General features: G+C 41.0%; 2 protein-coding genes across 4 annotated transcripts in view; both read left to right on the top strand.

The window, feature by feature from the left end:
• dnr1 (defense repressor 1) overlaps nucleotides 1-14,262 on the top strand; it is a 36,967-nt gene extending 22,705 nt beyond the window's left edge. For both annotated transcript variants that reach the window (XM_065220054.1, XM_065220053.1), the window contains 3 exons: nucleotides 12,060-12,862; nucleotides 12,939-13,493; nucleotides 13,565-14,262. In XM_065220054.1, coding sequence (XP_065076126.1) covers nucleotides 12,060-12,862; nucleotides 12,939-13,493; nucleotides 13,565-13,688 — 1,482 coding nt within the window. In that variant the 3' untranslated portion in view covers nucleotides 13,689-14,262. The remainder of the gene's footprint in view (nucleotides 1-12,059; nucleotides 12,863-12,938; nucleotides 13,494-13,564) is intronic.
• Nucleotides 14,263-19,459: 5,197 nt separating this feature from the next.
• The window catches only part of px (plexus), a 220,442-nt gene continuing 212,317 nt past the window's right edge, over nucleotides 19,460-27,584 (top strand). For both annotated transcript variants that reach the window (XM_065220022.1, XM_065220021.1), the window contains exon 1: nucleotides 19,460-19,892. The gene's annotated coding sequence lies outside the window, so the exon portion shown is untranslated. The remainder of the gene's footprint in view (nucleotides 19,893-27,584) is intronic.

Below are 27,584 nucleotides of genomic sequence, written 5' to 3'. Positions count from 1 at the left end.
CAGTGTCCCTTTTATCACGACCGAGTACCGTGATAAGACGGCCGCTCTCAACAAGTAGTGTTCAGTTTGTTTACGTTTCACTATATGAAGCACCGTACTCCGGGCGTTAATCCTACCGAGAGTTCACAACAAAGATAAACTGCCGAGCTCTTGACTAAAATTACCTAGCTGCCATCGGGTGCAGTAGGGAAGATTGCAGCGCTTAAAGCGTCAGCCAACACACTGGAATATCCACCTAATGCGATTAGTAGTTGCACTTGCACAACGGCTTCGAGTGCTCTGGCAAAGCGTTCTAGTAGCTGTACCTTCCTTACGTAAGTCCCCTGAAGCGTCTCTTTGTTAGAAAGGCAGCAGAGCACGGGCTTCCGACAAGTTTGATTCACCCGGTGTGCCTGACTGGTTAGCCTTGCCGCTTGCGCTACGAACGACTTGTGGCATTTCCATTAAGCCTTTTAATTTATGCAAACAAATGGAGCCAAGCTAAACCTTTTGATCCCTATTATGGCGGCCAGAAGGATTCCCATTTCTCCGGGGCTCATTATCACAATGGCAGTAAACACATTCCAACGTGCGTTCGACGAGGTGTGTGAATCGTCCCTGAACCCTCCCCCCCTAAGAGCATAATTTACACTTTCTTGACACCGAAAATATTCCGTTTCAAGCATTGGTAACTGCTCTGCTACATTCGAGGTTATGAAAGTAAAAATACATCACTCAACGAGAGACACGAGCATTGAGTGGCAAGGAAAAGCAAGAATCTCACGACGATAAAAAAAAAACGTTCTTAGCTGTCACCATTAATCAGTGGCTAAACGGATTAACCTACTCGTGCTGCCAGTTTTCACCACCGAACTACCGGCGTGGAAAAGATTGATATAATAGTTGTTTCAAGGGTGTTCACAACCAAAACAGATACTCTGCCGGAAAGAGTCCTCAGGTCTACGACGCAATAAACCATCGGCACATGTTCTGTGACCTTCCACCGAGTGCTCTTCCAATTACTCACTAAAATGTGCGAGCCGGTGGGATTCTCAAATTTGCACAAAGTACCTTTTATTCAATAATACACGCGAACCGCTCAGCAGGACTGCGAGCAACAAACAGGCATTTAGTCGCTTTCTGTTTACGCCGGCAGCGTTTTCATCGTTGTACAATCGAGTCTATATTCGCGGGTCGGTTGCGACACAATATTGCGAGAAACTTGATACCGCCGTATCTCGCTTGCGATTTTTCTTCAACCAACCGGCACACGAGTAATACATGTCTAGTATTGCGAAGATAAAGAAATTATGCGATACTACTACTACGCATTAGAGTTAGTCGCAAATACTTCAATTGCTGAATTGCGCCTTTGAAATTTGAATAAATGGGTCGAGTACGTTGAATCGCATAAAGTTACCGAATCTGCAAATGTTGGTGTATTCGAACGCGAGAACCTGTTTGGGTAAACGGAAGAGTAGCTATCAATCATAAAACCGTCGTTAGCAGAATTTGCACCTTGGCGTCTTGAAATCTGATGCTCACAAACAAGCAATGGCGGCACTTGAATGGTTGATACCCGGCTTATCGACCAAAGGCACGTCAAGCATCTCCAATAGCTTAGCAACTAAGCACGCAGCTAACCATGCGCCAATAATAGTACAGATAAGAATAGTAAAACATTATGTCACGTGCCATCAATCATCTTCGAGAGAAAACCGGTAAATTTGAAACGCGTTCGTCACAGAGCTTGGACGACAAGCCGAGGTTATCATTTCAATGAACAATATAATTACTTGCTGATAACAACCTTCGGCGATCGAGCACAATTATAAACATATGAATGCAGCCTACTGCTAACGAGCGATGCAGAAATAAGCTCGAAGCCCCTTGACCTCACCGAGCACGGAGGGCCGGAGAACTAAGGAAGTCCGCTTTAAAGTGAGTCATGAATCGAACAAAAACTTCCTTTCTAGAGCATCGATCGACTATAAGTCTATCAACGCCTCGGCGGCAGCATATCGAACGGGCAAGCGCTAATTGAAGTAGAGCTACACTTCTCTCAGCGATATATAGATATTATCGGGCTACAATGGACTTTGCCCACCAGCAGCGGCACCGACAACGATCACTCATATTGAGCTAGCACGTGCTTGGCCATATGATCGATACGTGACGTTCGATGCGCGCTGCGTCTAATTAGCGCACTCAATTGCCGGCTCAAGTAACGGCTTGAAAAGTCCCAAATGATCACTTGAACTTTGGAACGGAAACCTACTCGTACTGGAATGGGTTAACGCGGTTCCATAAGATCATTCTGGGAAGATGATATCATTCGTTGTCATCGATCACGCAAAACAAAGGTGGTTTTGTTTTCGACCCGGCAACAACTGCCGCTACAGCGCTGTGGAACGTGATCGACGGCAGCTTCTCAACCACAGCCGGTTCGCTTGCCGCATAAAAAGCGAGAGCAGCAATTTCACGACTTTTCGTTTCGAGCTAAAATAGCGAATATCTTTTTTTCTTTTCGCTTCAAACCGGGGGTACAAAGTCCAACGGCACACTGATACATGCACACTCCTCGCCGATGAGTCCAAAGTCCATGCCGTGTTTCAACGAGAAAAAAAAAACATAAAGAGCTAGTTTCCTTTGAATGTATGAATTTCTGCCATTTTTCCGCCACCGTCGTGAATGTGAGGTTTATGGATGTGTATACGTTCGCAGACAGACGTCTGTCAGCAATGAGTGAATCGCTACACAGGAAACCGATCGACCTTAGGGTGGAGCTCATCAGCAACCTGTCGAATTCGTACGGCGGCTGCAATTTGCGTGTGACTCAAATTTGCATTAAAAAAAATTAAAACACCTTTGTCAAAGAATTCATCGAAGGCTGCTTGAATGGTGATGTCACATTAAGAAATCGAAAATGAGGCATGTAACGAAAATGGGGGTGTTTTCAGACGCATATTTCTCCAAATCATCAAGGTGACATATAGGTCATGCAATATGCCATTCGACGGGGATTTTATCCAGCAATTGACCACTTTTTCAAGCAGTTTTGGCGTGACTTTCTACCAGCGATTTCACAAAACTTGACCAACTAATTTCTATTTTTTTATGAAACGCACAAATGATGGCTACTTTTCTCGTGATTCTAGAAGAAAAAATCTCAAAATGTTTTATTTCAAAGTTCGAGTGGTAGTAAACGTCATTTTTAACTGCTCGAATGAAGTGGTTAATTGTTTGACATATAGTACAAATAGCGAGGGGGACGAAAGTCAGATTTATTTAAATTTTGCCAAAACTAACTCTAAAGTTCGATTAATCGATTCATAGTCGGACAAATCCATTTTAACGATTATATCCGATGTAATCGAGCTTAAATCTCTAAAAACGAATGGTATATTTTCGTATCGTTCACATCTATATAATTATCATGACAGGTAACGGTGGCTGCCGTTTATTTAAAAGAAAGTAACATCGCGAAATCTCGACCAACAATACAAAAAGGCGAATATGCTTTTGTAATCAAACGTTTAATGCTCTTTTCTCAGCTCGGCTTGCCAAACAAACAACACCACCAGGTAGGGAAAATTATCCCCTATTCGATAGTGATGTTCGACTGGTTAGGTGAGCTTCGGTTTGCGAGAGAAGGTCATTTCAATTTGTTTGATCCACTCTTCTGTATTGTTCAAAAACAAATCTAGATAGAGCTGTAATTAGGGCGTAACAACTTTTGTAAACAATGACTTCTCTCGCTGGATTCTAGGAAATCAAGGCACGCTCACTCAAACCAACATAACCATCATGTAAAGGAAGTCTTCCCGATGGTAATCTTGATTTGCATGGGCGAGCCTTGACTCTCTAGAAATCATCGAGAGAAGTCATTGTTTACTAAAGCTGTTACGCCCCAATTCCAGCTCTATCTAGGAATATATAAAAAAGAGAATCTGCAGTCATCTTTGCCTTGGGTATAAGCGCGTCGAGATCACGGACTACGACTTGGACAAACCTGACATCCGGTGAACATTAGCATCGACAGCATCTATGGTTGGTCACGTTTGGTCACCAACCCTCCGTGCAGATAATTTCGTTGCTTCCAGAGGAACTTGAAGTTTGAAAAAATCACAAAAGCAGTCCATCTAAATGCGAACCATCACCTTCCGGCTTCCGGAAATCTCACGCGTACACAAATGCGACAGCGAGCTGTGAGACAGAGCGTCGCATGACTCTCAAATCCATGGTGTGCTACATTAATTGTACAAAAGAGAGACCAGAACGATGCGCGCGACAAGCTACACGCTCTCAACAAATTCAAGCGTTTCAATTTTTTTGTCTCATCGCATTGCTCTCTCAATGCGACGCATGTATTCAATCACATGCGACTGTTTCATTGCAGCATCTCTATGCGCTCTCTCAGGGCGCCATCGCCGTGCGCTGTTTCGCATGCCTTGACTCTCGCGGTCCCATCATATGTGATGATGTCGAGGGACGAGAAAAGGGACTGGAAGGTTTTGTTCACAGAAGACTTGTGTGCCTTTTTCAAATGGGGTGAAGTTTTTAAATGGTTCCAGAAATATCTTCTAGTATAGATTCAAGCAGACTCAACACATGGTTCCAGAGTTATACTGGAATCACCGTAAGATCACCACTCATGATCCTAGGAAGACGCAATTGCTTGTCGAAAGGATGCTAAAGGAAGGTAAAGGAAGACTACGTGAGCGGTGGATGGCAACCTTACGGTAGTTGGGATCAGGGATGGAAAATCATTTACATTCATTTCGTGCATGCATTTACATTCATTTGTCTGTAACTTTTTCCATCAGCAGAATACCGTAAAATGATGTATGAAGCTTTTGTAGCTTTTGATATTAACTACAACTACAATACAATAATTAAAATCTGAATCTCTTATGCATGACGAACTAGAGCTGGCAGAATATGTTATTGTTTTTCAGTGAATGCAATTTACATTCACTGAAAAACAATGGTTGGTTCTTATCGCTCTGATTCATCATGCATAAGAGATACCGATTTGAGTCATTTCCAAAAGATGTAGCTTATATCAAAACCTTCAAACACTATTTTACGGAATTCTGTTAATGAAAAAAGTTAGAGGCAAATGAATGTAAATGAATGCACGAAATGAATGAAAATGATTTCCCATCCCTGGTTGGGATACCGTTAGCATGTTAGCACCCCAAATAATACCGGAATATCTGTGGAACTATGTGTCATTCAAGAAGTCCTCGGAAATCTTCTAAAATACATTTTTTGGAAGCCTCTGAAGCTTTCAGCCCATTTGGTGGAAAAAATAAACAAGTTATTGCGCATTTGCACCAAATTAGACTCAGAATCCCTCAGAATACTTGTATTCAGACCAGTAAAAATATAAGTGGACGATTTACTATACAAGATCATATAGGCGGCGTTAAGTCAGAAGCGACAAAGTAGCAAAATAAAAACAAAAAATGAGTTAATGATATCATAAGATCAAGAATTCCTTCAGCTATATTTCACTTTTTCAGTCAGATTTGAAAAATTAGAGTAGCAAGAGAAAACGGTCAAATGATTTGTCCCATTACATAAGACACAATATTGAACAGCCAACTTTAAATTCGTTTTTCTCGAAATCAAAAAAAAAATTCACAGTTCGGTCTGACTTGACACGCTAGTAATGATAGAACTCTGAAGATTAATATTTGTATTTTGTCTTGCTTGAGTGAACACTATTTTAAGGGATTATTTTCAACGCAGAAGTGTACTTTGCTGCTAAAACGTTGGTGGTGACTTCTTATTACATACACACAAGTCTACACTTAAAAATTAACCAAGTTTAACATGTTGTAAATTTGTTCTGTTATGATCAATTGAGTTGAAATTTTGACTCAAAACTTGCTTATCCACTGACCTTTGTCCGATCAGCTATGCACAATTTAATTTTACACAAACTTACTACGGCAGCAACTGAATTCTTCAGATGTGTTAGTGCTCACAGGATAGTTCATATCAGCCACCATGATGCTGAATTGAAACAATCAATTTGCGACGACAGATTTCTAAATAGTCCTAGTGTTAGTACCGTGGACCCTCGGTGAAATTAAAAAAAGCATATGTATTAACGAGCAAATAAACCACAACTTGATTGTACATTTCGCTTACCAAAGTCACATCTCTTCCTTCGTTCGTTATGAATGGGCTATTTTTCAAGTTAATCCTTTAATCAACGAAAATTGCCGCTAGGAAAACTTTGTTGGTCATAACCATCCGACACCTCTTCTCCATGTTCGATAAGAGTGTAGTAGCTAGGTCGCTTTCCATCGTTTTCAAAACAAAACAACACTTTTCCCACACCAAGAACACGAGTTGGTCTTCCAGTTGAGTTTGTTATTTCGATGTCGGAGTCTCATTGCGAAAAGCGCATGAGCTTCGGCTCACGCGACGTCGCATGATACTCGTTCTCTTGAAACGCATACATCCGGAAATGTGCTGTGCTTACAAAACAGTGCGACACACTGACATTATGAGAATGTGAGATGCGACAAAACTGAAGAGAGGGAAACAGAGTGCTACAAATCTCTTGCGCATGAGACTGCTATGACTATGAGCAGCGAATCCAAACACATAAAGCAACCAACGATACAGACAAAACGGTTGCTACGACTACCATGACAAACTCGCTCTGTAACAAAGCTCGATCCGAGTGGTAGAAGGATAATGATATATTGCTTGCCTGCTTTGTTGCAATATACACGGATGAGGACATAGCTTGATATGGGAAAAGACATAACAAAAAAAATCCCATTAACACACGTGTATCATCTTCGGTTTTACTTCGTGAAGCAGCTTGCCAACAATTTGCTCGTTTCCTTCTACCGCCCCGAATGAGTTGTGTCGCACGGGCTGCTTGTCATGAAAAAGTACAAAGAAGATTATATCATTATTGCTTTCAACTTCTGACATAGCGTTATTATTCGGTTCGTTGATCGCTTGTCATTTTTTCATTTGGAGATATTTTTGATTCCTTGACTATGAGACTATTCGTATTGCGTCTCGCATACGGTAGCGCGCGCACTGGAAGCCTGACCATCACTTAACCTTATTGAAAATTCAATTGGATTTAACGTAAGCATTCTATATCAAAAAGTAATGAAAAAGTCCTAAAATAGCGATCCATCACTGATTGAAAATATGCAAATGCAATTAAACGTGTAATGTACATTACAGCACAATAAAATTAACATTGTACTTGATTGTTTAAGATTTAAAATTTAATATGCTCTTACTAGAGGGTTCAAATGAACTTGTGGTCCACGTCACTCCTGGCAACACTGGTGTGTATCTTTCCCATTTGGGTAAAAATCCAGATAAGCCCTGAGACCTGGTAGTTTTTAAGCTACCTCACGGTTTTGCCAATGCCCACGGCATTCCATTTCGTATATAGCTTGTTGAAACAATTATCTTAATAGTAATAAGGTAAAAAAAACTTGCCTTGATTACAGATCCCAGCAAAAGCGAGATTGCCCTGTCCAAAAGCATTATTACCTAATCATTCTGGACCCTTTTTAACGCTGCAACAATCCATAAAATAACAGAAGGTCCTTTTTAGGGACACCATTTCAAAAAATTATAGAGTTGAAATTACAGATTCAAAAGAACAATTATTAAAAGAATCAAACCCAAAAACAAATGCACCAACCTATCACGGTCCTATGTCAAGCTTCCGTTAAAGTCCCTAAGCACAAACTCTCATACTTTTTTTGTTTAAAAAACAGCTTTTCACCAGCTTAAGCTTTATGTTATGACAATTTTGAAGCTGTAGCAGTAGCGTTATCAATGAAAGCTTTACATCATAGCTTTTGTTGTAAAGCACATCGGCGATATTATTTTCAAAAGCTTACGTTGTTGAGTTGACAGTATTTCCGGATTTCTATGTCATGATGTGATGTGAAACAGCAGTGCAAAGATTACCTATGTCTACAGATACTTCACCGGAACAAAAGTGCTGTCTGATGGTTTGTTGTAGCAGGATGAATCAACCTGATTGAAGATCTTTGGAAGACAATAAGACCAGATGGAGATATCTCATCACGTCCCATTCATGGTCTTTGTTGTCATAGGTAAAATCCTAATGCATGAGTTGGTACAATATGATAGTCCGAACATGGCTTTTAACCGTCTTACACTTTCTCGGGCGAAACTCTAAATATGTGTGTGTGTATTCCATCTAACCCCCACTGGCCGGCAGTGGTATTATGGAAGAACTCTCCCTACAATGTCGCATTTATGGTCATTGTAGACAGCTTTAGTCCGGGAGTTAGAAGGTGATAGCTCTATTGCAGATACAGCAACCCATTTCAGAATGTCTGGAGAGTCACGCCCATTCCGAGGTTACTTTCACTTACAATAAGCCCCGCATGTATGCATCACCGTTATCAAATGGATATTGGTATTACATACACGCTTCCAGGTTCGAAAACATATTTTTTCAAACCTGGCATGTATTTAGTTTAATTTTGATATATATTTTTTTTAATAATTGGAAAGCTCTCACCATATTCTGCTTTTCCGCCGTCGTTGATTACTTCATTTGGAATCCCTTGGACTTTTTCTCTAACGCTTCGTATTTCATTCCGTGCTTCACCAGCAATTTCCTTCCGTAGATCGTCCTTGGTTGGTTCTAATATGATTACGCCTTTTTTGGTCGGTTTCATTGAATTGAAATGAATTGCCATGGTGATCTGGGACGAGGCTCACATCCAAAGTCGCTGTTCTACCGAGCGCTCCGTGTGCGAAAAGAAAATGAAAGAAATTCAAAAGCGATCAGTTTCAAGAAGTGACAGTTTAATCAGATTCCTCAACTAACCATAGTCAAGCAAAGTAAGAATATACAAGCTATATTGCGACTATATGGTTACTTGGGTACTCATATGGCCGTCAGAATGGTTCATCGGTTGCGAAGTGAAATATTTCTGAAAGTGATGCGTTATATTTCTCAATGTTTTGATTTTATCCTAACGTTACCTCCATGTTATTTCACAAACAAGCAGACACAACACATTGAACACTTATCATTGTAAACCCTACCACCATCTGTTGTATATACTTTCATGTGCAATACACTCAACAGATGGTTGTAGTATGTAAACGTCAAACGCTAGGGAATTGATTATGTGCACCACAAGTGGCGGTACTACCGACTAAGAAACATTTGAATTAACCGTTAAAACGATTTCTATGAAGGTTTTAAGAGTGTTATGTCTGCTTGTCTGTGATCATACCTTCACTATCGCAACTTCTGGTAATCTGCGAAAGTATTTGCATTTTTCTCAGGCACTTTTGATCTAACTGCAATTACTCTCTCATACTCGAAATGTGCCACGACCAAATTGGCACAACGACGTTCTATACGCTCTCTGACCGAAGCGCAGGGCGGGCGAAACTCTAAATATGTGTAGAAAATCGGACATCCGGAATCTATAAACAATTTACTCTCCATCCTAAGAGGGGCTTTAGTAATCAGCTTGCCACAACTTCCAGTGGTCATCAACGGCGGCCTGTAAAAACATTAATTTAATGAAAACAATGTCTATAAGGTGCTTCAGTATCTACCTTGATTTTAAAAACATTTCTGATTGATTTTAAATCATACTGATACATTTTGCGTGTACTATTTCCTGCCTTGAATAAGTACAATATGATAGTTCAAAGATGGCATTTAAACCGTAGTTCTGTGCTACATGGGTTGTACAAACTAGAACAAATTTCTTACACAGTCTCTGGCGTAACTCTAAATATTTGTAGAAAATCGGGGAATCTATAAACAATTAACTCTGCATCCTAAGGATAACTTTCGTAGTCAGTTTGACATAGCTTCCAGTGACCATCGAGGGCGACCTATAACACAATTAATTGAATTAAAACAAAATCAATAAGGTGCTTCAATATCTACCTTGATTTCAACATCATTCCTGGTTGTTTTTTTAAATCACACTGAACACGATCTAATCCATGCAGCATGTGTCTTTTTTCCGGGCGTCATTTATTAACTTTAAATTCAGAGGTTCACATTTGCCAAACAAGTTAACGGCTTGTTGATCTTCCACACACTGCAACAGAAAATTCATTAAAACAGGTTGGCAACTAGTATCGCATTCTGAGCTTCAACTTCATCGATATTCCAGTCCACAAGTACCAGCATATCTGCAACAACAACAACAAAAAAGTACAAGAAAATGATCATTACCAAACTCACAACCACCCTACCGGGATCCCAACGTACATCACTAAAAACCACCACCTGTAGATCGCGAGCGAAAAGGAGGCCCCATGCGATAACCACCGGCACCAGAGCAGGAAGGCAACACAAACAAACAAACGAATGGTTTGTTTAATTGATCCATCATCATATGTGAAAATTCGCAAGCCGGTTTTGCTTCATCGAATGCCTAGCTGCGTTTGTATTTGTTTACTTGCTGTATTTATAAAATAAGCACATTTTTATGACAACAGAAACCGTGCACCAATGGCTTACATTAATTCGGAGCCCACGGAACAATGTCACTTTGGCATTAATATTCTATGGTTGCTACAGGTTGCTACTAATTCGAAAACGGTTTAGAACCCCAATCCGAATTGGTGGAGCCAATACATATGCTATTAGCCATTCGAAACTAGACCCCGCTCATCGATTACGTTTCCCGAAAACAAAATGATTATTGACACGAGCATGCTTCATTGCATGTATGGCGGTCGATTGATGTGGCGTAGTTTCTGCCCACGGCTTATTATATATTCAAATTATGGGCCATCGTGTGTTTGAGAGGCACACGCTACCTCGTCGAGCCGCTCTCCTTTCGTATTTCACGGCAGCTTGGACTATTGGACCTTTATATTTTCTTATGCTGAGCGTGGGTTCGTTTATATTTACGGTAAAAAAATTCGGATGAACAATGTCATTGAATGTAAGATTCGACGGATTTCAGCTTCTTTGTTTACGTCCTTCGTCATTGCTTTGTTTGAAAGATGATTATATAGCCATTTCAGTCAATGCCAGGTCAAATACAGCTGATTGCACAACCAACAAAGAGAGTTTTCTGGAGAAAAAACTGTTTAATTTTGCGTCTGTTTCTTTGGAGGCAAATCCCTATGGCGACGATTTCTGCGGAGGTTTCAGCGCATTTTGTTTCCAATGAAACAGACACTATGCTAATATGCAATTAGCACTAGATGGAATGTGCTTTCCAGGAGAACCTTTTTGCAAGGTCAATTAACATTTCACATCAACTGGAAAGAAGGCAATGGCAATTCATATTCGAACAACAACAGACAAGACGACAACAGAGAGAGAGAGAGAACCATCGACGCTAGCGACGAATTGGTAATCAAACAAGATTGTGTCAAAGCAAACACTCATTTTTAGCTTATCATGTTCACTCCTTCAATTTGCTTGCTCGATTTTCTGAGGGTGCTATCTCTCCGTCTAGGAACGGCACACAACTTATCAGCCAGCGTTGTGAAAATGATAACCAAACAAAGTGATCAATATTTGCTCCCATATTTGTGACCATCGTTCAATATAAAAAGAGAGTCAAGAGTCGAAAAACCGGCTCTAGGTTAGGTCATCAGGAAGAAGTATTTGAAATGCTTACTATGATCAAAAACTTTCACCTGTGAATTACTCTTCGCCCAAGGCCTACGCGACTAAGAGAAATATTCTATCATTACGAACGACCCACTAACACCTATTCCACCCGTCTTCAGCAAGGTCGACTGTGAAGCGGTTAATGCCGTATTTTTTGACCAAGTAAAAATAGAACCTGCTTTATCACCGTGTGTGTGTTTATTGCAAATAGAAGCCAAAGCCAGTTAAGTCGCGTGAATAGCACTGCTTAGGTTTTACCCCCGACCTGGGAATTCCGTCCGTTAGAAATGCCGCGCCATGATTCGAACTACGGGCTTTAGATAGCCTAAATCCGTGGGCTTGTACTTTCGATAACCAACCGACTTGCTTCCAAGCCATGAGACATTGACCGGCATTTTTACTAACAAATATTCTTCTTTTTGTTGAAAAATTTCAGGTTTGCAACGACCTCGGTATCATCTGCGAGATTGATTACTTCGGGTTGATTCCGGTACGGGATGGAGACAGTGCCGAGGTGGACGAATGCAGCGCCAAGCAGTGGATCAACTTACGAAATCCTTTGAGTCTCCATGCCAACGATCGCAACCATCCGATTCTGCTTTCGCTGCGCGTCAAGTTCTGGGTACCAGCGCATTTAATCCTACAGGACAGCGTCAAGAGGCTGTTCTACATGCAAGCACGACAGGAATTACTAGACGGACACATCAGTCCATCAAGCTGGGAAAATGCCGCGCACGTTTCTGCATTGTTGCTACAGGCTGACGGTTATCTGTACGATCCGAACAAGGTCTTTGCCAACCTAACCGGTCTGGAGCGAGGGAGTCCACTGAACACGATCGATCGTCGTCAGCTGAGGCGACCTTCGAAGCGGAAGTGTTCGGAAAGTGATGTCAAACGAGGAAGCATCGCATCGACTGTTACGATGGACGATACGATTTCCGAAACGATACCAAAGAACATCTACCAGAGCTATATTGTGAGGCCAAAGTTCGAAGATATTGAACCGGAACCAATGCCGGAGAATTTCATCCAGATGATCGCAAAGGAACACGAAACCTTAACCAAGATCAAGATGACTGCTACCTCTGCCCAGTATTGGCTGCTCGAAGAAATCTCAACCCTGAACGGATACGGCGAAGAGCTGTTCGAAGGTCTTACCATCATTGAGCCTTCGGTACGCTGTAAAATCGGTGTGAGCCCTCATGGCCTAACCATCGCCAAGGACGATCAAAAATATAGGTAAGTTCAATCTTTTACCAACCGCAAAAGATGACCAGCTGATTAACAAAAACACACATTGCTTTCTCCCCTACAGCGTTCCATTTACTGCAGTTAAGGCCGCCAAATCGATCAAGCGATCGTTCCGGCTGACCTACATGAACGAAGAGCACGAGGAAACCCATATCGAACTGAAGCTCCCGAACCATCGTACGGCAGCCTGTCTCTACCGGGCCATTACCGAGAAACACGTTTTCTACTCGTGCGAAACTGTTCGACCGGTGGTTACCACCCAGTTTATCCGTGATCTCAAGGGTACGATTGTATCGATGTTCAACGAAGACACCGAACTCGGCAAACGCTACGTATTCGACATCCAGCGAACCTGTCGGGAGGTGTATGACAACTCCCGGCGAATCCTGCATGCCCGCGGTATCGAAATCAGCAAGGTACAAAAGGAATGTCCTCAGGCTCAGGCCAGCAAGCTGGATCAACAGCTCGCCGATGAAGCCGAAGAAAGCGACAAACTCGAACGGCTAGTCGAAGAGCGGATAACCGAAGCGGTTACCTGCATCATCTGCGTCGACAACATGATGGACACGATGTTCCTTCCCTGTGGACACATCGCTGCCTGCCGACAATGCGCAGAACAGTAAGTTCAACCCCTTCAAGATTGTTATCGCAATCAAATACTAACATCCAACTATCTCCTTCTATCCACAGATGCGATCGCTGTCCACTTTGCCGAGCCAATATCGAGTGTGTCAACAAAGCGTTCCTACCGCCAGTGCTGCGGACCAGAAGTCAAACGGCTGCAGCTGCTGCGCTGGCTATCGCAGCTCAATGAACCCCTCTCTCACGTATCCGTTCCTTGTTTTATAATTTGGCACAAAGAAGAAAAACTGCAACCACATTACCATTAGCTTTAACCTTAGAAGTTATGCCACTGTGTAGCGATTTGAGAGTGCTAGGAATGAAAGGAAAGTTATAATTTTCTTTTAAGTTTCAGATATTTCAAGTGAAAAAATGCAAACAAAAGTGATATTTACTTTTAGTTACTAACTATATTAGGAGTTATACGAGACTGCTTTTAAAAGTTGTCGATAACAGATAAATTAAAATATCATAAAACTAACGAACGCGTAATAGTCATGTATCAATGCAAATTATTCAACTTAGGTGTAGCGATGGATGAGTGGGAAATGTATGCACGATGAACAAGCGAGATTGCTTTTCATACAGGAAGGCTTAGAATCAAGCGAGATGAATAATTTTAGTGATGAAAGTATTGTTTTATGTTAAGTATTTTATATCCAAACCTTGAATTCGATTGGTCGACGTACGATATGTGTAAAATATATCATCATCGGAGCCGTTGAAATGGCCCTGTAAAACAAATACAATTTGTTGTTATCGAAAAATTACTCACCTGATGTTTTCAGTTGTATGTGAAATATCCGAAAGCATAGATCTTAACTTGCAAGTGCCTCTTCAGATGGGTTCTTCGGGAGTTTATTAGAGAGGGTCTAGTATAAGAGAGAAGCGAACTGGCTGTTGTTGAGCCAAACGAACTGTCAAAGCCAGAGCCAATCGAGCCGTTGCTAGTAATCTTAGGTTGCCAAGTCAGTTCTTTTTTAATCCGCTCTTCTCTTATGCTAGACCCTCCCTAGAGTTTATATTCTATTTGAAAACAGTCAATCAAGTGATAGCCCTAAAATGGTACCATTCGAATTGATCCATAAAAAAAAATGGAAAATCATCCTTGAAAACCAGAATGTATCCACCTATTTGACCCTTCTTACTTATTTAAATTCCGTAAAAATATATTTATGAATGATAGGGCATAGTTTCGAACCATGAGAAATCCAAGGCTAAAGTACAGAAAGCTCTCTATGCCCCACCTGTTTACTATGCCCCTCTTCCCCTATTTGGGCCTCATGGCAGATTTTCGACAGGGAGCACTTGGAACATGTTCGATGCAAAAGATCATGCATTTGAATTTTCATGCGACTTTAATTTTCCCCGGTGGTATCCGGAGCTTGAATGGCCAATGTATGCATGCATGCAATCAGGCTAAGGCCTTGTTGTCCTCTGCTGTCCGAAGAAGTCGTCTCCACTCTACTCGATCCATGATGAAACTTTGCCAGCCTCGTAGTCTGCGAAGGGTCCGCAGGTCACCTTCTACTTGGTCGATCCACCTTGCCCGCTGCACGCCTCTTCTTCTTGTTCCTGTTGGGTCGCTTTCTAGAACCATTTTCACTGGGTCGTCGTGCGGCATTCTTACAACGTGCCCAGCCCACCGTAGTCGCCCAAGTTTTGCAATGTGGACGATGGATAGTTCTCCCAGCAGCTGGTGCAATTCGTGGTTCATTCGCCTCCTCCACGTCCCGTCCTCCATCTGCACTCCACCGTAGATGGTACGCAACACCTTCCGTTCGAAAACACCAAGGGCGCGTTGGTCCTCCACGAGCATAGTCCAGGTCTCGTGGCCGTAAAGGACCACCGGTCTAATCAGCGTCTTGTAGACAGTCAACTTCGTGGGGCGACGAATTTTATTCAACCGGAGCGTCCTCCGGAGTCCAAAGTAGGCACGATTCCCTGCCATAATGCGTCTTTGAATTTCTCTGCTGGTATCATTTTCGGCGGTCACCAGTGAGCCCAAGTACACGAACTCATCGACCACCTCGATTTCGTCACCGTCAATCTGAACTCGGGGTGGGAGGCTAACATTGTCTTCCCTAGAACCTCTTCCTTTCATGTATTTTGCTTTGATGCGTTGATGGCAAGTCCAATCCGTCTAGTTTCAGCCTTCAGTCTGATGTACGTTTCCGCCATCATCTCAAAGTTCCGTGCCATAATGTCAAAGTCATCGGTGAAGCCAAGGAGCTGGATGGACTTCCTGAATATCGTGCCACTCGTGTCTATCCCGCGCTTGTCTGTATCGCTCCACATTCAATCTCGTACGGTGTTGCAGCATTCTCGCCCGTGCTGAATTCTTCTCCTCTACTAACAGTTTGCATTCACCGTCAAACCAGTCGTTTCTTCGGTCCGGGATTGCAGTACCTAGTGCCGCAACAGCAGTACTACCTATGGCGGAACGGATGTCCCTCCAGCCATCTTCGAAAGAAGCTGCACCAAGCTGCTCTTCCGTGGGTAGTGCAACTTCCAGTTGCTGCGCGTAGTCCTGGGCAACTCCGGCGTCCCGTAGTTGCCCAATGTTGGGTCGCGACGTTCGACTTCGACATGCACCGTTGAGAGTTTTGAACGCCTGCATACTGCAACTAGGTAGTGGTCCGAATCTATGTTCGCAATGCGGTACGTGCGGACGTTGATAATGTCGGAGAACAATTTCCCGTCGATTAGAACGTGATCGATTTAGTTTTCTGTGTGTTGTTCAGGTGATCTCCAGGTGGCTTTGTGGATATCCTTGCGGGGGAAAAAGGTACTTCAAACTGCCAAACCCCGAGAGGCTGCAAAGTTCACGCATCGTTAGCCGTTGTCGATCGATACGGCATGCAGGCTGTTTGGCCCGATTGCCGGTCTATACATTGCATCCCGTCCTACCTGAGCGTTCATGTCGCCGATGACGATTTTGACGTCCCGTTGCGAACAACCGTCATACACCTGCTCCAGCTGCGCATAGAACGCTTCTTTCTCGTCGTCGGGTCTCCTTTCGTGTGAGCAGTGCACGTTGATGATACTGTAGTTGAAGAAACGGCCCTTAATCCTCAACTTGCACATCCTCGCGTTGATCGGCTGTCAACCAATCACGCGTTGGCGCATCTTACCCAGCTCTACAAAGCCGGTTCCCAGCTCGTTGGTGGTGCCACAGCTCTGGTAGAAAGTAGCCGCTCGATGCCCGCTTTTCCATATATGTTGTCCCGTCCAGCAAAGTTCCTAAAGTGCTACGACTTCGAAGTTGCGTGGTTGAAGTTCGTCATAGATTAACCTATCGCAACCCGGGAAGCCGAGCGATTTACAGTTCCATGTTGCGAGTTTCTGTGCCGATTGTTCCGATCCGTATTTCTTTCTTCAGTATTTGCAACTTTGTTTTTTTTTCAGGGCGGCTTGTTGGGCTTGTCCCAACCCCCTGTCTCGCCGGGGGACCATCGTGCACAGCTCTGTTTAGAGTCGCACGCTGGCACTAGGACGGTGATCAGCCGCTCCTAACATGGAGAACAGACGCCGTTTTGAGCCGTTCCGATCCGACATACACGTGCTATGTAAACAACGAACAAAAGGAAAATCAAAAAATCTCCGGGATTCCACTCACAAGATTTGCGAACGAAGAACCAAGGCGGAACAACAAACAAAACATCCCGTTGGTGTTTTTCCACGGCGTATGACCAGTGTTGGCAGTTCAAAGCGTTGAAGATTTGGAGGGGTAACAACATGTAAGAAATTATAAGGGCGTATGATGTTTTCTCATCAACTTCACGGCAAAAAACACTTTTTTGTTAATATTTAGTGATGCATAATGTACACTGAATTTTAGCCACAAGAAATCGGTATGAATTTCATTATTTTGCCTTATGAAAAATAATTTCATGTGTTGATCTTTGCATGCTTGGGATAATAAAATGGTTAAAGGCGTATAAAGCGAACCCCACACGTCTCAATATATTGACGCGAAGGAGAATTATTGGCAATAATATTGATGATGTGAATTCAGAAATATTGTCAATCTCGATGTATTGACGTCAATAAATAATGTATTGACAATACGATTATTGTCAATAAAAGCAATCGTGTAGGGTCCACTTAAGAGCTACCTCATGTTAGACGAAAATCATTCAGAAGTCACGTTTGTGAAATTCATATGTGACGTTCATAAGTCGAGCCTTATGAAATTCTTAAGTTTATTTGCATCAGTGTCGACGAAATTTTCAATAGCGACCAAAAATATCGTCCGATGACGCGTTTATCTAGATAAAATTGATAAATAGCAGATTTTTAGCGATGGGCTGAACCTTAGATCCATAGGCCAACATGAGAGTCATTTTCCCTATATCAAGCTAATAAAATAATCAAGAAAATGGGAAACCGTGAAATGGGATTAATTTTTTGGTCATCAATCTTCCAATTTTCAGCTTGACAGCACAGCCTAACAAAGTGGAAACAGTCATCGAGATGCTTAAAGTTTAGCTTTTTTCAAACGCGCTTTTAGGTTCATTCGTTCAGGTGTCTTCGACGCACTTATCCCTTGGTTTATAAGGAATAAGTGCGCCGAGAACACCAAGACGATACAACAAACCCACTTTTATAAGCGATAACGCAATTCTGAGGAGTCCAGTTTCAAATGCAAAATACAATATACTCAACTATCTCATTCATTATATTGAGTATTTGCGGGTTTCCCGCATAAACGCGAACCATAAATTGACCTTACCTAAAATGGTTAAAAATTGTTTATAATCCCTGCTAAACTTTAACTGAAATGGTTATGGAACTTTACATGAACGTTTAATGATAAAGTTTCAACCTTATGTATTATGGTTTTTTGGAACTGGACCTTACAAATAATGGGTTGTTAAGAACCATTACCATTCCAAATTCTTGTTTTCTCCATACATTTTCAGAAAGAGAACTATATAAGAACGTTTTTACTTATGATTTGAGAACATTAATGGCAATGGTTATGGTAGTCAGTAAGGTCCATTAATGGTTTTGTATTATCGCTCAACTTTACGTGGAATATATCGTGAATTGGTAATCAGTAATTTACAGGCAACCAATTCGCGATATATTCCACTTAAAGTTGATCGATGTTACAAAACCATTCGTGGACCTTACTGACTACCATAACCATTACCATTAAAGTTCTCAAACCATAAGTTAAAAGGTTCTAATATAGTTCTCTTTCCGAAAATGTATGGAGAAAACAAGAATTTGGAACGGTAATGGTTCTTAACAACCCATTATTTGTAAGGTCCAGTTCCAAAAAACGATAATACATAAGGTTGAAACTTTATCATTAAACGTTCATGTAAAGTTCCATAACCGTTTCAGTTAAAGTTTAGCAGGGATTATAAACAATTTTTAACCATTTTAGGTAAGGTCAATTTATGGTTCGCGTTTATGCGGGTTACTCTGCAGAAGAAAGGAGATTTGGGAGATTTAAAAAAGTGATTAAATTTTAATTAAATATGAGGATATGAAAGTTTCCGTGTATATAATTTGCACTGGTCTAAATTGAATTCATTACATGTTTTGTGCCCCTCGTTCAGCGAAATCTTCGTCTAGGCGAATCGCATGCCGTTCGGTCAGTTGATGGTAAAAATTTAATGTTATTACATTTTAATATAAAAATCCATTTGAAATTTAAAAAATAATCGGAGCTTAAGTTATTATCTTACCTTGTTGATTTAATAAGATCCCATTAAACTATTTTTATTCATCAAAGCGGAATCCACCGAGCTCTAAAAACCAGCCAAACACACACTGTAACTTTTCAACTTCCAAATTGTATTTTGACAGCGCAAGATGTATCGCCACCGCCTTCGGGCTAGTCTAAGCCGTTTCCAATCTCGTCTAATCGCATCCGATCGGGCGAATGCAAACACCACACGCACACCACGACACGCCTCGGTCCCGTCACGACATTGCTCAAAAGTCAAAAGCAGTGGTGAGGAAACCCAACAGCAAAGAAGTGGTGGAACATCATCATCGCAAGAGTTCGCAGCCTTCTTCGTCGTCGTCGTCGTGTGTGCGCTTTTGTAATAACCAACCAACATCTTTTTCTGATCGAGTGTCGCAAAGAAGGCCCTTGGTTCGCTCTCGGAACGGTCCGTAAAACATTACAGTGCGGTGGTTCGTGATCGTGGTAAGTGCCTCCGGCGTTGGTTGCGCTTCCGGTACGGCATAAAGGGTCCGTTTCGTGGCACGGAAATCGCGGCGAATCCCGGGGAAAATTGTGTGGTGTCTAAAATGGACGCAACGTCGTAGTTCGAGCGAGGAGTGAAGGTTTTTTTTTGTGTGTAGTGTGATACGGTAGAGCGGGACGGAAGCCGAAGTTCGGCGCTGGTGTTCCGTTTGCGTGTGAGTGAGAACGGTAAGTTCGGACGGGAGCGAGACAGCAACAGCAAGGGAATGGGGTTTTTTTTGTTGCGGAAGAGGGCCACAGGGAAGCGAGAAAATGCGGTACAGAGTTGCCAGTCGGTTGGTTTGGTTTGTATTGAGAGATTTCGTTGGAAAAACCAATGTTGAAAGTTTTTCTCGATCCGATTTTGAATTGTACTTAGAATTGTTGTAGTATCCTGCATTGAAAATGTACTTAATTTATTTATATAATATTTACTATTAGTAGAAGATCAGCACACGCAAAAGTTAATCTTGTTAGTTTGCATGCCTTGTTAATAGTGATAAGTTTGTTCTGGGGTTGCCTTGACCGAGGATGATCATGAAACAAGAAAAAAATGAGTTAGTTATGCCCCGGATACACTTGTATGACAAACTATGAACTTGACTATTATTTGTATAATAAATTATAAGCACCATGGTCACACTTGTATAGTTTTGGTATAGCTGTTGTATAGTGCTCATATTTATTTTACAAATAATACTCATGCTCATAGTTTGTCTTCCGCGGCATTACCCGCATAATCATGAACCATAGAAGGAGGATTTCTCGTATTATTCTGAACAATTACCAACAATAAACGTACGATTTCTGCGATCGTACAAAAAACCATGAACTTACAGTGTCATAAATCGTTTTGATTATTCCATATATGGTAATTGGTAAAACTACCATATGCTGAAAGGGCGGTTAAGTATAATTACTATACAAAAACGATAAATTACCCGAACAAATTTTCAGCGATATTACATCCCAGATGGTTTATCTGTAGTTCATATTTAGCTTGGAAAACGGTATGGTTTATCGTTTACTAATAATTGGACGTCCAAACGGAACTGGTCGCCATACTGTATTGCTTATCGTTATTGAATTTTAACATGACGACTGTGTTTTCAAATTTTTCTTCGAAAATAAAGCACATGATATATATATATAGTTTTAAACCGTTTTATTGATTAATATTGCATGCACTTATCGGTAGCCGGATGAATTTAGTTACTTATTTACTTACAAAAGTATCCGGCTTGCCTATAGTTTACGGTTCCAAGAGGATATCGTTCAGCAAAAAGCATAGTAAATAAAAAAAAACAAGCGCCTCTTTGTGGCTGGCTTCAGCTCGAGCTTCAGCTTCAGTTCAAATCGATCTTCTTCACGTCTGACCACATTCTACCTGAATCGAACCGATCTTATCGAGCACTATTTTCAGCTGCAGCAACGGCCGTATGATCAGCGAAAGATCGTTCTAAACGATCCCCAACTGATCCAAATCCAAATAAGTGTGCCGAAAGCGTAGCCAGCGCTTGACTGGTCCAAACGATCTGTTGCGCCAGAAGGAGGCAGGTTTTGGCAGTTTTTTGGTTCCCCAAAGAGCAATAAATTCCTGGGATGGAGTGAACTGATTTAGACAAAGAGCCAAGGCGGCAGTCGACCACCTTGCAGATGAGCTTCCGTGGATCATCGTTACTGCAAAGACTGCAACAAATAAATATAAATTAGATTATAGTGAAATGCATCCGAATAACACACTCAATAACATACCCGATAAGTACTTGCAAGTTAACATTATTCCTGCATCCTTTAAATGCTGTCCGGGAAGAAGTTCTGAAATCAAAAGAAAGACAATTAAATAGCTATTTCAATTTATTTTTCTACAAAACAGAATCCTCCTGCGCATATTTTTATTAACTCAATATGGCGGTGTTCAACGAAAAGCAAAAACGGATCAGGACATCAAGACACCAATACTGATACTCACCGCTTAATAACATTTGATCGGATGATAACAGATAACATGCAAGTTGAAAAATTGGCGGAGTATTTGTGTCATCTTGTTGCATGGAGACTAAATGCCTTTGCTTGGAATACACACCATATAGTGATATAGTTACTTTTTGCTGGATCATGCAGTTGGAGTTTCCCATCATTTATTCAGACAGAATTGTTGGATATTGATAATAGAGTACTATTCTGCAACGATTAGACGTACATTAATTGTATGTTATATCATAAATATATAATTGCTGATCGTACACTTAAAGCAACTTAAAGAGTGAGTCACAAATATTACTTTGATTGAAGGATGAGACAAATCATCACGATGCTGTATAAGGTGATCTTACAATAAGTAGGTTACTGCTAATAGTTTTTGATTATGCGGGTAGTCTTCATCTATGTGATTTCTAATATCCTATTCGTTGTACCCTAGTTTGAAGTGGCTAAGGTGCCATTGCTTAAGTTTGTTGCAGGATATCAATTAGACGATAATGCAAGAATGACAACTGTATCAAAACTGAATACTTCATCATTTCTCAATAGTGATGGAGTAATACGACGTGCACTAAACGAAGGACAAGGTGACTAGTGAACCGGGAAAAACCGGTAATTCTAAAAAAACGTGTATTTTGATTACAAATTGGGAAAATATATACTTCGTCGATTTTGGACCTTGCCAAAATTTGAAGACCCTTGGACTGCACTAGATTTTTACAGTTCAAGACCAACAATTGAAATGTTGTAAACAAACCTTGTAAGGCCATTTTCTCGCGAACCGAAGTCCGCAAAGGCAAACTAACATAACAGGCCTTACAAGGTTTGTTTACAAAATGGAGTTAAGGCCATTTCAATTGTTGGTCTTGAGTTAAGTGATTACACATAACAGAGAAAATATCCTAGAGAGTTTTGAAATGAACTCTAAGAGAGTTTTGAATAGTCAATTGTGTGAGTTCAGAGTAATTTTTAAAAGTAAATGTGGAAAAATCCATGACGATTGTGAGGAAGATTCTCTGATTCCCTTGGTATTAATCGAATTTTGAAAGTATAATTTCAAAGGCATTGTTCGAAGAGTATTAAGGAAAGTCCGAGGATAGTCTCAAGGTTGTCATGAAAAGATTTTCTATATAATTAAGTGGATTTTCAGAAGTACTGAGCGGAAAACTAGAAGATTATTCTGATTAATATGTTAATACATTTAAAAAAATGCTTTAGTGAACTCTTCGAAAATGTTTGAAATGCGAAGAGTACCTAAGGACGAATTTCATTAATTTAATAAGTGGATTTTCAGAAGTACTGAGCGGAAAACTAGAAGATTATTCTGATTAATATGTTAATACATTTAAAAAAATGCTTTAGTGAACTCTTCGAAAATGTTTGAAATGCGAAGAGTACCTAAGGACGAATTTCATTAATTTTTTGAAGTATTCTGCAAAGAATTTCTGGACTCCCTGAATGAATCTCAAATATATTCTAGAAGAATTCTGTGAGGTAAATGATGTTGCAGTGGCGTTTCCGTAACCTCAATCTACCTGTGCACCAACTCTCAAAACATAAACAATTATCAAAATATTGCTTGCAATGGATAGATATCGAGTAAACTAGAAGATTAATTGTATTTTTCAATCGATTCGTGTATGAATATGGTATTAAATCGGGTTTTGAAAGTTGGTGCACAGGTAAAAAAATTAGGTTACGGAACGCCACTTCAACTTAAAGGATACCCTAATAAAAATTGTATGGTTAATTTGCTTAACGACGTGTTCGGGGTATCATCCAAACCATTTATGGAATAGTTCAATCATTTGGGTTATCGTTTGTTTAAAGTATTTTTATTACGGTATCCATTATTTAAAAATACCATACCCGAACGTTTACCCAAATGATTGAACTATTCCCTAAATGGTTTTGATGATACCCTGAACCAGCAAAATAACCATTAAAATTTTATTAGGGGTGCTCAACAATCAAATGAAATGCTGAGAAGTTTTTTTTACGCATTTAAGACAACCGGGGACTTTTTCAAAATTTCAGGAAAAATAAACGGAAAATTGCTAGTCGAGATCTACTGGTCAGGAGGCCTACCGCTTTTCATCGTTCTCTACGCATTACCTCGAACTAATGAAATAATGCCGTAGTGCCTAATGATTTCACGATCTCGTGACCCACTTTCCCCAATTCCCTGGCAGCGGTCTCCCTTTCCGAGTTGTTTTCACGTTGTTATTCTTTGTCCTACTATTGTCCTCTTCAGCGGCTTCTGCACCTTAACAAATCCACTAACAAGCAGTGGCAATTGAAGTAAATTCTTGTATCAATTCCAGTCTCTTGATGCTTCGAATCCGTTTCACAGTCCACATACCAAACATTCGAACTGTCCAAAATATCGGATTCAAAATATTCACTATTCACTAAAAAAGACAGTTGGCACAATGATCGGCACTGGCGACACAGTTTATACCCAGGACAACTCCACTTATATCTAGTAACTCTCCTTGGACCAACCACCGACTCAAGCGACTGAAGTCATCCAAACGAGTTGCCTTGAAGACATTTTGTAAACTTCGAACGGATGCATCGAAGAGGAAGTACAACCTCGTTAACAAACAGTATAAGCGGCTCAACAAACAGCTATATCATCAAGCCCATTAGCGCAATCTACAAACTAAACTCAAAGCAAATCCCAAGAGCTTCTGGAATCATGTGAACGATCAACGGAAGGAATCGGGCTTACCTTCTACAATGTACAATCCGTAAGAAGAATCAGATACGGATACGGGAATCGCTGACCTGTTCTTCGTAAAAGAAAATTTACCTAACGAGCACATCGTAGCCGCCGTAAGTGATGTTCCCGTACTTTCTGCTGTTGGGCCGCATCCGCCTATCTCGACTAATGATGTTCGTAGAGCAAGCCTTCGTTTGAAAAATTATTTCAGCACTGGTCCTGACGGAATCCCTGCCGCCGTTATTAGGAACTGTATTCGAGTGCTGGCTGCATCTTCAGCATCCATCTTCAACCTCTCTTTGGATTCTGGGATCTTTCCCGACTGCTAGAAGGATTCTTTTGTTTTCCTGTCTTCAAAAAAGGCAATAAGCAGTCGGTGTCCAACTACCGTGGTATCGTTGCTTTAGGTGCAGTCTCAAAACTTTTTTAACTATTGGTGCTAGATTATTTAAAACACACATGCTCTAGTTACATCGCGATTGAACAACACGGATTTATACCGAAGAGGTCAACCGCTACAAATTTCGTTCAATACACATCATCAATCATACGCGAGATGGAAAGAGGTCATCAAGTGGATGCTATCTACACCGATCTTTCTGCTGCTTTTGATAAAATCAATCACGAGATTTGGTTTTCACGGTTCCCTTCTTGATTGGCTTCGCTCATACCTCACCGGTCGACATTATAGTCGCTATATTCATAGAATTTCGATCTATCATAAAGCGGAACCAATTTAATATATTTTAGACCTACAATTGAGCGCAAATTACCGGCATCATCGGATAGGGGAAACTTTCTCCAACCCTAATATGGTGTCAGTTTGCGTAGGCGAGCCTTGAGTCACGAGAAAAGGGTTGCCGAAGTTTTGTTCGCAATAGCTTATGGGCTCTTTTCTGTTGTTGGCCGTGATTTGCTCGATTGGCTCCGCTATTTGACAGCTCAATTGGTTTCCAAGATTCTATCCGCCAGACTATGAATATAGCGACTATAGTCGACATATGTCAGTGAAAATTGGAGATCATTTTTCTCAACCGTTCGCTGTTTCTTCTGGTGTACCTCAAGGTTACCTTCATCGCTGATCTCCTACGATCGGACATTAATTGCGGTTCACTTCTGCAGCAGTTGAATGTCAATATCAGACGCGTAAATTTACGTTCTTATTATTTTTCAATATCCCGCCTTCTCGCACAAACTACGGCGCTAATGAGCCTTTAACTAGCATGTGCAAGATTGTCAACAAATGGTATAACTGCTTTGATTTTAATATCTCCCGTGTTAGGCTTAAGAATCTGTTTTATAATGTACTTTTAACTTACTGACGGTTTCTGTTTTCTGTATTTAAATTAAGTTAATTGTGTTATCATTAATATCTTTTTATATGCTTAGAACTTAGTTCAAGCAAATATATCTGTAGGATTCCATGTTATCTCTTGGTACTGAAATGATGAGGTTTTGCGCCCACTAGTGTGGGCTTTTCCCTCCAAATAAATAAATAAATGGAAGCGCTTTGCCACCCGTTGGTGATACTTTCATACAATGAAACCACTGGAAGCGGCTCCCGTTCTGATGAAGGCGGCTTATTGGACAGCGGAAAGTGTTTACTGTGTTGTACCTTTTGACTATAGTTTAAAGATGTTTTTGTATAGTGAATGAAAATCTTCTGCTCTGTACAGGTAATTCGATTGAGCCTTATCAAATAAATTAATAAACAAACAAAAACTGTCCTAGAAGACCTTGAGAGGAGATGCGCAACGCGTTCCAAGAAGTCGCTATGCGCCATCCTCAATCGACACTGGAGAGATTCACATTACCACGGGAAAAGAGGGGAACACCCTAATCTAAATTCAAGCTAACCAGGTGCGGCATAACAGTCCCATTAGCATTTTTGGCGAAAATGAGTTATACATTGAAATCGATTGTCAAGTACCATGACTTCACAATGAACCGGAAAAGTTTTCTACTTTGGTCAGTAAATTTCGCGAAAAATACCAAAACTACGTGGTCCCGTCCATTAGAGGCCATAGAGTAGAAACAAATTCACGAATGGGACAACTGAGGTAGTACTTCGTATAGCACACCATGCGATACGGAGTCTATCGAGCAGCGCGATGGTGCACAATCTAATGACAGTAGATGGGAATATTGCAGCAAGGAAGCAGAAGGCAGTGCACGGAGCCCACTCCCATCAACTAGAACAACCGAACATAGACAAACCCTCATCAAACATGTGGCTAACCCGAGGTGAACTACTCTCGCCAGTGATCGAAGCCGGTATGATATCCATCCATGATAGGGTTATGTTGGTGGTATGTTTGGCACCAAAACGTTGAGGACATTTGCTAGATGTGTCATAAAGCACCGAAAACCATTGACCAAATTACAACAGGTTGTCCAGTATTCATCTACATATAGCGCCACAACGAAGTCTCCATGATTGTGCACCAACAGTTGGCGTTACAATGGGTCTTTTGGAGGAATTTGTGCCAAACTACCGGTACCGCCCCGATCTTGTCCCCTTACCGTATTATCTGTACTAGGACCGCAATCGTACTGACGGATCTCTTCATTAACCACAACCGTCCATACGTTATGGTTTACGACAAAGGTGTTAAGAAGCTCGTCATCATTGGCATCGCTGAAAAAAAAAACACTTTCATAAAATCGCCAAATATCAGTTGAAGTTGAATTGTGTGGATTGGTGAAGGTCCCGAAGATTTTTCCTGTCGTACTTTCGTCAACCGGAATCGTGCCGAAGAAGCGGCGCTATTTAGAAGTCGGTGATACTCAGCAGCTGCATTAATTTTGAAAAAAAAAGTGATGAATTTCTGATAGGCCACCCTCCAGTTCGAATCATAACCCTAAAATACAAAATGGGAATGATTGATGAAGGCTTAGAGGTTGCGTTATAGTATGGGAAACCTGGATTTAAACTCAGTTTAGTCATCCTGCTCCTGATTAATGGTCAGAAAGGGCAAACAAGCAATTGTACCAATAATCAATCTTGATTTTACTCGTGCCGATGAGCAAAGAAATTAAAATTTATTAACTAGGTCATTCATTTGCACATGCTGACGAACGCTAATTTTAAGTAATTAGACAATATTATTTTATCATATTTAAAAATCTTCCACCCAAACCCACTTTCATGCCAACCACTGCGATAATAATTA

Source organism: Ochlerotatus camptorhynchus, unplaced genomic scaffold (assembly GCF_037179485.1).
Source record: "Ochlerotatus camptorhynchus isolate MF236.1 unplaced genomic scaffold, CSIRO-AGI_Acam_v1.1 ptg000114l, whole genome shotgun sequence".
Classification (NCBI taxonomy): Eukaryota; Metazoa; Arthropoda; class Insecta; order Diptera; family Culicidae; genus Ochlerotatus; species Ochlerotatus camptorhynchus.
The sequence above is the reverse complement of the archived record's forward strand: the minus strand, read 5'-3'. Positions and strand labels throughout refer to the sequence as shown.